At 52.8% G+C, this 10,786-nt stretch overlaps 1 protein-coding gene across 1 annotated transcript; it reads left to right on the top strand.

The window, feature by feature from the left end:
• Positions 1-134: 134 nt before the first annotated feature.
• Positions 135-9,442, top strand: RNF187 (ring finger protein 187). Its single transcript, XM_063094794.1, has 5 exons — positions 135-322; positions 547-1,063; positions 2,282-2,374; positions 7,250-7,471; positions 8,271-9,442. The coding sequence occupies exons 1-5, from the start codon at positions 135-137 to the stop codon at positions 8,271-8,273; spliced, it is 1,023 nt and encodes a 340-aa protein (XP_062950864.1). The 3' UTR covers positions 8,274-9,442.
• The last annotated feature ends 1,344 nt before the right edge of the window (positions 9,443-10,786 follow it).

Raw genomic sequence — 10,786 nt, 5'->3', positions numbered from 1 at the left:
CCCAGGGGCCAGAGCAGAGGCCGCGCGGGGAGGTCCACGCGAGACCTGTCCACGCAGGGAGGGTCCGCCCTGGGAAGATCGAGCAGGATGGTGCAAGTGGAGGATGTCCACGCGGGGCTGGGCACACAGGACGGATGAGCGCGAGGACGCCCCACGTGGGACACTTCCACGAGGGCCAGTGCGTGAAGGACGGGTGCACGCGAGGACCTGAGCACGCGAGGGGTCCCCACACTCGGAGGAGCCGCCCAGGGCAGGCACGCCCACGAGGGGCGGGGCCGCGGGAGGGCCCACGCAGCCGCTTTCCGGACCCGTCCCCGCCAACGTGGGCGGGGTCACTCTCTGCCCAGGTCCTAGCAGCTACAAAAATGCCTTTAATAGCGGACTCTCCAGATAACAATAAAACTTTGTTTCCCTCTGGGTGATGAGTCATTTGTACGGGAAGTGACAGCTCTCGTAAGATTTGAAGGTACCGACGTCGGCCGGTCAACGGGCATGACAGTGACGCGCACCGCTGCCAGGACCCTGCGTGGAGCGAACCGCCGCCAGGACCCCGTCCCGCGCGCGCGTCCCCGGCGCTGACGTCGTCGTCGTCCCTGGCTCACTGTCGGTTCTGCTCTCCGGCCTGCCTGCGCCCTCTCCGGCCGCGCCTTCGCCGGCCCCGCCGCCCGCAGCCCTGGCGCTCCCCGCCGGCCCCGCCGAGGCCGCCTGCGCCCTGTGCCAGCGCGCGCCCCGGGAGCCGGTGCGCGCCGACTGCGGCCACCGCTTCTGCCGGGCGTGCGTGGTGCGCTTCTGGGCCGAGGAGGACGGGCCCTTCCCGTGCCCCGAGTGCGCCGACGACTGCTGGCAGCGCGCTGTGGAGTCCGGCCGCCCGCCGCTCAGCCGCCGCCTGCTGGCGCTCGAGGAGGCGGCCGCGGCGCCCGCGCGCGACGGCCCGGCCAGCGAGGCCGCGCTGCAGCTGCTGTGCCGCGCCGACGCGGGCCCGCTGTGCGCCGCCTGCCGCATGGCCGCGGGCCCCGAGCCGCCCGAGTGGGAGCCGCGCTGGAGAAAGGCGCTGCGCGGCAAGGTGCGCCGAGGGTGGGGGGTCTCGTGCCCTGCCCTCTCCGGGGATCCCGCGGCGCCCTGCGCGCCCCCTCATCCCTGCGTCCCCGCCTCCGGGCCGTGCCCTGTGCCCCTGCCCACCCCAGCGTCCCTAGCCCGGCAATGCCTTGTGTACTCGTCCCCACATCCAGACAGTGTCCCTTCTCCCATCTCTCCCCATCATCTTATTTCCTAACCCAACTGTGCCCTGCCCCAGCCCTGCCCCCTAGGTCCCCTTTCGCTCCCAAAGATTGACCACTTCCCCTCAGTGCTCCTTTGGGCCTGACGTCACTGCAGCAGCCCCCGCCCCCTGCTGGTGAGGCCCTGAGTTTCTGTCCTGGGGATGAGGCCTTCAGCCCTTGTTCAGTGCGTGTCCACTGGGCCGCCTTCTCCCCGACCCGCTGGGCCACACGGCCCGCACCTGGCTTCCCTTCAGGGTTACCCCCGTCCACCCTGTTCTGGAACATCCTCTGCTGTGCTCTCGACCATCGCGTGTGGTACCTGCCATGAGAGTCTGGCCACAGCTGGGTTGCAGGGGCCTGGTGTGCGCCTGTGGTGGGGTGAGTGTGGAGACAGCGATATTCTGAACGAACAGACAGCCAGGTCCCTGAGTACCAACAGTCGTGCCTGGTCCCTGCCCACTAGAGGAAATGACAGAGGCTAGCGCGGCGCGTTTGAGCCTGAGCCGTGTGCCAGGCGCTGTTTCCTGCGTTCTGGGGATGGCGCCTGTGTGCCACCCATGAGCAGGGGGAGGTGAGGGTCAGACTGTGTTTCTGGGCTCTCCTGCGGTGGAGCTCCTCCCAGTGGGCACAGCGACCGTCTTCTGGGTCAGGCAGGACAGTGGGCAGGGAAGGCTGTACAGGCCTGTGGTGCGGACAGAGCTCACACTAACCGGGGCCTGTTCACGAACGCGGAATTAATTATGAAACACACCTAAACAGCCGCCTAGCTCGGGCACCCAATTCCTTCTGAAAAGGAGCAAAGACCAGACACCTTTTAAAGGCTTGTAGCTGTAGCTGATTAACCCCCACCACCTTTTTTTTTCTGCATTTTATCTTCAAGGCCAAGAGCATGCACTTGAGGACTGTTTATGGGACAGTCAGACTGTTAGTGGAATCAGCCGTTGTGATGGCTCCCCAGACCGGGCCAAGCCGGGGGACCCAGACCTTCTGCTCATCACCCAGTAACTAACCTCTCTGTACAGGAAAACAAGGGGTCCGTGGAGATCATGAGAAAGGACTTAAACGACGCCCGGGACCTGCACGGCCAGGCAGAGTCGGCGGCTGCTGTGTGGAAGGCAAGTGGGTGTGTCAGAGTCTGTGTGAACTAGGGGACGCCTGGATGCAGGACTCTGGACAAACGGAGCTGGCCAAGCAGGCCGGGCCCCCAAAGCCGAGCAACTTCCTGGCCTGGTTGCCCAGGGGAGGGTACTCTAAGTGGACTTTGATGAACTCTAGGGTATTTTTCTAGAATGTGTTTGGGGTTATTCTGAAGTAGAATCTGGTGAGCTTTTTTTGTTTGTTTGGTGGCTGAAGGGTACGGGATCTGAACCCCAATAGAATCTAGCCAAAGTGAGTGGGAATCCTCTTTTACTCTCCACATTGTACTGGTAGGTGATTTGCAGCATCCACCTTTTTTTTTTTTTTTTTTAAATACACAGAACTCTTTTTGTAGTACTCTTGGTTCTCATCTGAGAGCAGCCCGTTATTTTCCAGTAGAACCAGCATTGTGCCAGGAGACCTTGCTAAGTATTTGTCTTGGTCTGTTTGGGGTGCTATAACAGAATACCATAGACTGGGGGGCTTAAACAGGAGACATTTGTTTCTCACAGTTCTGCAGGCTGGAAGTCCATGATTAAGGTGTGGCACATCTAGTGTCTGTTGAGGCTGCTTCCTGGTTCATGAAGCACCTTCTTGCTGTGTCCTCACATGGTGGAAGGAGTGAGGGAGCTCTCTGGGGTCCTTTTATAAGGGCACCAGTCCCATTCATGAGGGCTACACCCTCATGACCTAATTGCTTTCTAAAGCTTCTGCCCCCTAATACCGTGACCTTGGGGGTTAGGATTGTCAACGTGTTTATTGGAGTGGGGACACAAACATTCAGTCCATAGCAGGATTGCTTTCTTCCAGTGCTGTATGAGTCCATTTCTGTTGCTTATAACATAAATACCTGAAACTGGGTGATTTATAAGAAAACAAAATTTATTGCTTATAGTTTCAGAGGCTGGGAAGTCCAAAGTCCAGGGAACACATCTGGTGAGGGTCTTCTTTGGTGGTGGCTTCGCAACAATGCAGGGGTCTCAAGTGAGAGAAAATGGCACAGCAGAGAGAGAGAGAGAGTGCTCCTCATGCACTCCCCTTTTAAAGTCCTCAGAACCACTCCCACGACCACCTGTTATTAATCCATTCACTATGGCATGGTTCTACAGTCTAATCACCTCTTCAAGACCCTACCTTTCAATTACCATAATAGGATTTCCCACCCTCTTTACACTGTCACAGTGGGGATTAAGTTTTGGGGGGACATCAATCCACAGCATTCTGCCCCTGGTCCCCCAAAACTCATGTCCTTTTCACACACAGATGCATTCATTTCATCCCCAAAGTTTTAACTTGTTTCAACTCGAAAGTCCAAAGTCTCAAGGTCTCATCTGTGAAATCAAAACAAGTTATCTACTTCCAAGATACAATGGTGGGACAAGCATAGGATACATATTCCCATCTGGAAAGAGAAATAGTAGGCCAAAAGAAAGGGGTAACAGGTACCACACAAGTCTGAAACCCAGCAGGGCAGGCATTAAATCTCAAAGCTGGCGAATCATGTACCTGGAGTCTATGTTTGATCTCCTCTGTACACTGGTGAGGGGGTTGGGTCCTCAAGTCCTTGGGCAGCTCCGCTTCTATGGCTTTCCTGGTCTCAGTCCACACTTCTGCTCTCCCAGGCTGGTGTTCCACTCTGGTAGCTCCACAAGTCTGGGGTCTCCATCGCAGTCCCACTGTCACGGCTCCACTAGGCATGGTGCTGATGGGGTTTCTCTGCTGTATGTCCAACTCCACATTTCCTCTTGGCATTGCTCTAGGGAAAGCTGTTTGCAGTGACTCTACCCCTGCAACAAATCTCTTTCTGGGCCCCAGGCTTTTCCATACATCCTTTGAAATTGGGGTGGAGGCTCCCAAGCCTTCACAGCTCTGACATTCTGTGAGCCTGCAGACCTAACACCATGTGGACGCCACCAAGGCTTCTGGCTTAGAGCTTCCAAAGGTGCAGGTCCAGCCACACCTGGGGCTAATTTAGCCACTGCAGGAGCAGCCAAAGTAGCTGGGGTGTGGGTGCGGGTGTGGGTGATGGAAGCAACTTCCCAAGGTGGCCCTGGGCAGCAAGCCCATGGAGGGCACCTTGGGCCTGTTCCCCAAGACCATTCTGTCTCCCTAGGCCTCTGGGCCTATGATGGAAGATGCGGCCTCCAAGATCTCTGAAATGCCTTCAAGGCCTTTTTCCCCTTCGCTTTTCTTCTGTACTCATCTCCTTAGCAAAGTGTCCTGGGCTACACCCTTGCCTTTGTGTCCAGGGTGAAAGTTTTCTAATTTTTTGCTCTCTGCTTTCTTTTGAATTGTAAATTTTGGCTTTACCTCATGCCTTTACTGCCATGTCTCAGCATAGGCTGTTGTAAGCAGCCATGCATCTTCCTTAATGCTTCGGTTCTTAGAAGTTTCTTCTGCCAAATAACCTGGGTCAGCATGTTGAAGTTCCACATTAAAACTTTTGGGCATGAACAAAATGTAGCCAAGTTCCTTGCCAGTTCCTAGCTAGGGTGATCTTTGCCTCAGTTTCTAATAAGTCCCTTCTCATTTACATCTGAGATCTTCTCAGAATGGCATTTATAGTCCGTATTTCTATCAGCAATCTGCTCACCACCATTTAACCACTCTTTAAGATGTTCCAAACTTTCCCTGGTTTTCCTTGTCTTTTAAACTCCCACCAGCAGCTGGGCTTTTTCTAGCCTGTTCTTTAAAATTCTTCCAGTTTCTACTCAACACCCAGTTCCAAAGCTGTTTCCACATTTTCAAGTATTTGTTATAAGCAATATTGTACTTCTCTGGTACCAGTTTTCTGTATTAGTCCGTTTCTGTTACTTATAGCAAAATACCTGGAACTGGGTAATTTATAAGAAAATGAAACTTATTGCTTACAGTTTTGGAAGCTGGGAAGTCCATGGTCCAGGGAACACATCTGGTGAGGTCTTCTTTGGTGGTGGCTTTACAGCAATGTGGGGACTCACATGGCAGAAATGGCAGAGCAGAGAGACAGATAGCTCCTCATTCACTCTCCTTTTAATGCCCTCAGAGCCACACCCCTGACCTCCATTATTAATCCATTCACTACGGCATGGTCCTACGGTCCAAACACCTGTTCAAGGTCCCACTTTTTGATTACTGTAATAGGATTTCCCACCCTCCACTGTTGTAGTGGAGACTAAGTTTTGAGGGGACATCGGTCCACAGCAGGTGCCTTCCACAGCATTATACCCCAAGGTAATGTCACACTATAGTTCTTTTAGGTTACTCACCAGCAAAGCTACACATTAGTTTAAACTCTTTCTGGTGACTTTTTCCTCTTATATAGCAAAATCTGTACTGGTTTCTTGATTTTTATAGCTTCTGTACCCTGTTTTGTTTAGCATATAAAAACAAAGTGCTTTTTAAAACTACAGAAGCTCTCGGATTGTGGGTCTGCACCTCAAAACCAAGGCCACTGGTCCTACCACCGTGGTGGTGCCCTGTGCTCTGGATCCAGCCCAACCCTTGCCCACTCCATGGAGGCCTGAAGTGCAGGCCTTCCTCGGACAGGGACAGAGAGGTGACAGATTGGGTACATGATGCCTATTGGACCACATGCTTTGGGGACCTCCAGTTTTTTCAGTAACCCTGTGTCACCTCAAGGTACTTGTTTAGCCCACAAATATTAGCAGATAGTGACTTTTAATTTGGCTTTCTTTGGGGGGTTTTGGTAGAGATGCTAAGATGAGAGAAGCCTTCTAAATTTAAAGGAAGGGGTTTGTGACATCCCATGTGGGCCAGCATCTGACATATTCTCTCCCAGCCACAAAAGTGTTGGCCTTTCATGACCATGCTGTCACCTGCACATTGTGGCCCAAGGCCAGCTCAAAGACATCAGTGAGTCCAAGTAAAGTCAGCAGCATCCGGCCACACTCTCCTGTATCTGAGTTAAGTGGTGGCCGAGAAACGGCAACATTTTAGTTGAAGGCAGATTGGGTGGTGTTTAGCTTGTGGGGTTCAGGCGAGGGTGCAGTCGGGAAAGTCTTTAGAAAGGTGAGGGCATGTTTTGACTCAACAGTCACATGCCAGACAGACCCGTAGACCCAGCAAAGATGCTGAAGGATTCACCGTTCCCTCTGCCACGGGAGACCAGCAGGGTCTTGGCACACAGCTGAGTATTTTACGGTGCAGGGATACAAAACTTCACCTCTCCCCTAATAGGGTCCCAGGCGGGGCCCAAGAATTAAATTGATGTGACAGATGAACAGGGGAAAAGCATGCACATTTATTTAGCACAAGTTTATGTGGCACAGGAGCCCTCATAAAGAAATGAAGACTCAGTCAAATCAGTGACACACTGAGTTGCACAGAGACTAGTAAGTTATGAAAACACAACTAAATCATGTGGGAGGGTTAAGAGATAAGAGTTATTTTAACAAGGTCTGTGCAGAATTCTCTTGGCCTTGACTTCTTATCCTCGACGAGAAGAGTGTTGTTCATGGGGCTGGCCAGTGAGCTCACTTGGTTAGAGCATGGTGCTGATAACACCAAGGTCAAGGGTTTGGATCCCTGTACTGGCCAGCTGCCCATAAATTAAAAAAAAAGAAAAAAGACTTGTTTCTTTTGGTATAAGGAGAGTATCTTTCACACGGGATCATCTCCTGCTTTTAAGAAACAGCATGAAGGTCAGAGTGCTCTTGCTCCTGTTATTTAAGTACCTTTAAATTAATATAGCCAGAACGCAAGGGCAGCATATTTTGGGGTGACATTTTTAACTGCAAGAGCAGATGGGATTCTCTTCTCCCAGGGATGGGGCAGCAGTAGTGGGGGTGGGGGACAAGGTGTCCACTGGGGTCTTGAGGACACAGATATCCTTTCTGCTGCCCGCCCTATAGGGACATGTGATGGACCGTAGAAAGAAGGCCCTGACTGATTACAAGAAGCTGCGGGCCTTCTTTGCCAAGGAGGAGGAGCACTTCCTGCAGGAGGCCGAGAAGGAGGAGGACGCCCCGGAGGATGACCAATCCGACCCAGCCGAGCGGTTCCGGTCCCTGCTGCAGGCGGTGTCAGAGCTGGAGAGGAAGCACCGCGGCCTGGGGCTCAGCATGCTGCTGCAGGTTTGCTCGCTCATGCCACCTGGCTGTGGTCAGATTGGAGCATAGACGCTGCAGACTGCACAGGGTGGTTACCAAAGACCAGGCTTAGAACCTCTGCCTGGCTGCCACCTGCTGTGGCCTACTCGGGCTGAATTTCATGTATGAATGGGCAGTCAAGGAACATATATATATGATGGGGTCTTATGCTGAGGAGGGTGAGAAGTCCATGGCCTTCACATGGGAGGGGACTTTTGCACCCCAAATGCTGACCATCGAGGGCCACAACTCTGCTCCAGGACTCCAAAGGTGGGAGTGGCCAGGTCACCCCTCAGTGCATCTTTGCCCTCTGCCCTGGGGCCTTACCTGAACCTTGAGTCCTGCAATGACCCCCTCTGGGCTTCCCACAGCTGGGACTGCAAGGCTGGGACCAGCAGTTCCCTGTTTGAGAGGTGTCATTAATCAGCTCTGAGTGGTTCAGTCGCTTATGGCCTCCATGGGTGATGAGGCTTTTGCCTTGGGGAGATAGAGGTCTGGGGTTGGTGTAGGTGGGGGCATCAGATCACCTGCATTCTGGGTTTGCTGTGCCCAGGACCCAGATGTCTCTCTGTCTCTGTTTCTTTCCTTTGTTCTCTCTTCCTCTCTCTCTCATCTGTCTTTCTCTCTGTCTCCATCTTTGTCTCTCTCTTTTTCTTGTCTCTATCTCTCTGTATCTCTCTTCTCTTTCTCTTTATCTTTATCCCTCTCTCCTGTCTGTCTCTCCTGTCTCTGTCCCTCTGTCTCTTTGTCTCTGTCTCTTTTTCCCTCTCCCCTCCCCATGCAGTGATGGTGCTGATGCAGAAGCAGAAGGGACACCTTCCACAGCTGGCAGCAGCAGCAGCCCCCCCACCAGCCGCCCCTCCTCATCTCTATGGAAACCATGAGCTCCTGGACTTGGGGTGAAGCATTGGCCGTGCCCCCACCTGTGGTTGTTCCAGCTGGTTACATGCTTCAACAAGGTGTTCATTTTCCCTTTTCCTTGCTGCGGCGTGGATGTTTTCTTGTGAATGTTTTTGGGCTGTGAACATTTCCTAGTACAGGTAGCCATGGGGACACTACTCTGAGTATCCCCAACTCTCCACAGAGCTCCTGTCATGGTTCTTTCTTTCATCACTGACATGCCTGGTAGCTTGTGGCCGTGCCCTTTGCCCTGGGGATGTCACCTCACTGTCCCAGGGACCCAATCCTGCATCTGCCACACAGTGCCTGGGAAGTGCTGTTTCATGGGATTTTCTGTTCCATGGGGTGCTCATCACCAGGTCTGGAGGTCCCTGTTGAGGTTGGGTTTGGGGTTAGAATCAAGGAAAGACAGCACACGTAGGGCCCTGACTGCAGGTGGACCTGGCCCTGCAGGGAAAGGAAAGGGAGAGGCCCCTCCTCTGGGGGCCTTGCTGTGTTCCTACTTCTGGCTCTGTCCCCCTCCTCTCCCAGCCTGAGTCCCTCATCCCTTCACCGTCTGCCCCTCGGATGCTGACGGCTCCCTGGAACCTTCCCTGGGCTCCTTCTCACCTCGAGGAAGAGATCCCCTTTCGGCGGCAGTGGGCAGGTGGCAGCTGCAGGCCCCACCCTGGCATTTCATCTTGCTGTATTTGTGGCTTTTCTCACATCGTATTTCCTCTGGTGGGTGAATTTTGCAAAACCTGTGATGTAGCAGTAGCATGGTGGCCTGCAGCACCATTGTATATAGATTCATTAGTCCATGTGACAAAACTCAGCACTGAGTAGGCAGAATCTCGAGGTTGGGAAATGTAGATGCAGACACATGTTTAGATTCAGCCCTGAACAGGCGGTTTGGGGAGAGCTGGGCTGCGGTGGGGGAGGGGGGTGTTCTCTGATGAAGCTCTTCAGCCCTTGTAAGTCCCCAGCCTTCAGTACAATGACCGCCAGGCTCACCTGCCCTGAGTGTGGGCTGGGCTCTTGGTGCCAAATAAAGTAGGATTGCTCCAGCTTGTTTAATTCATGTCCCTCCTCTGGTCTCTGTGTGTCCACACGGCCTCTTCCCCCTCCCGGTCTCAGTGTCAAAGAAACAATTACTCAGTGCCGCTCATGAAAGCACAGCAGGGAGGACTTTACTGAGGACCATTGCTTACAGCGTAGGGCTCGCTGCAACAGGGTCTTGCAGTGGTGGAGAGAGATTGGTCTCAACTCTGAACATAGCAGGGGCAAGAGGGGATTTATAGCCAAGGAGCAGGGTGGGGGTCCATGGATGGAAATCACTAAAAGGGGACATCAGGGGGGAGGGGGATTCTGGTTAAATCAGCCTAACAGGATTCTTGCTGCAGACAGGCCAGGGTGACTGGATATCACCTCGGGGATGGGGGCAGATGAGGAGCCTGATCACATACAGGGTGGTCAGGTATCGAGGGTGGGGAGATTGTTGCTAAACTGACTTAACAAGGTTCTTGCTAAATCTGGATTTTACAAGGATGCACACAGACGGCCCCAAGAGAGACTGCAGGAGCCTGACTCGAGCTTTGCTGAGCAGAGCATCTGTTGCTGCTCCAGCCATCTCCCAGCCCTGAGACTTGGGTCCATCTCTCACCATCTTTCCATCTATTCAGGGTTCGGTCTCTTCTCCCCCAGCGTAAGGCCCCAGCCTGTTGCCGTTCCTCCGTGCTGTGCCCGCGATACTTGCCTGGCCACGACCTGACAACACACAGACTCTCTCCCAACACCAAGCTGTTCTTATCAGGGCAGCCAGATAACCTGCAGATTGGGAGGAAATTTCTCCAGTTCATCAAATCCAACAGCTGGTTCACATTCCTCGTCTCAACTCATGAGTCAGTGCAACCTTCTTTAAAAACAAAATTTTTTTATTGTGTATATTTATTGGGTACGATGTGATGTTTTGATATATGAATATATTGTGGAAGAACTGAATCAAGCTAATTAACATATTCATTACCTCACATATTTTTTGTAGGGTGAACATTTAAAAATCTACCCTTGGCAGTTTTCGAGTTTACGGTAATTGTTAACTATAGTCACCAAGCTGTACAGGAGATCTCTAGAACTGATTCGTCCTGCGTAACTGGAGCTTAGTACCCCTGGACCACTATGTGCCCAATGCCCCTTTTCCCCAGCCCCTAGTGACTGCCATTCTACTCTTTACTTTGATGAGTTTGACTTTTCAGAGTCTGCACATGAGTGAGATCATGAGTATTTGTCTTCCTGTGCCTGGCTTATTTCACTTAATGTTCTCTAGATTCGACCATGTTGTTGCAAGTGACAGAATTTCTTTTTTAAGTCTGAATAGTATTCCGTGGTGTATATATACCACTTTTTTTTTAATCCGTTCAT

The sequence above is a fragment of the Cynocephalus volans genome, chromosome 4 (assembly GCF_027409185.1).
Source record: "Cynocephalus volans isolate mCynVol1 chromosome 4, mCynVol1.pri, whole genome shotgun sequence".
Classification (NCBI taxonomy): Eukaryota; Metazoa; Chordata; class Mammalia; order Dermoptera; family Cynocephalidae; genus Cynocephalus; species Cynocephalus volans.
The sequence above is the reverse complement of the archived record's forward strand: the minus strand, read 5'-3'. Positions and strand labels throughout refer to the sequence as shown.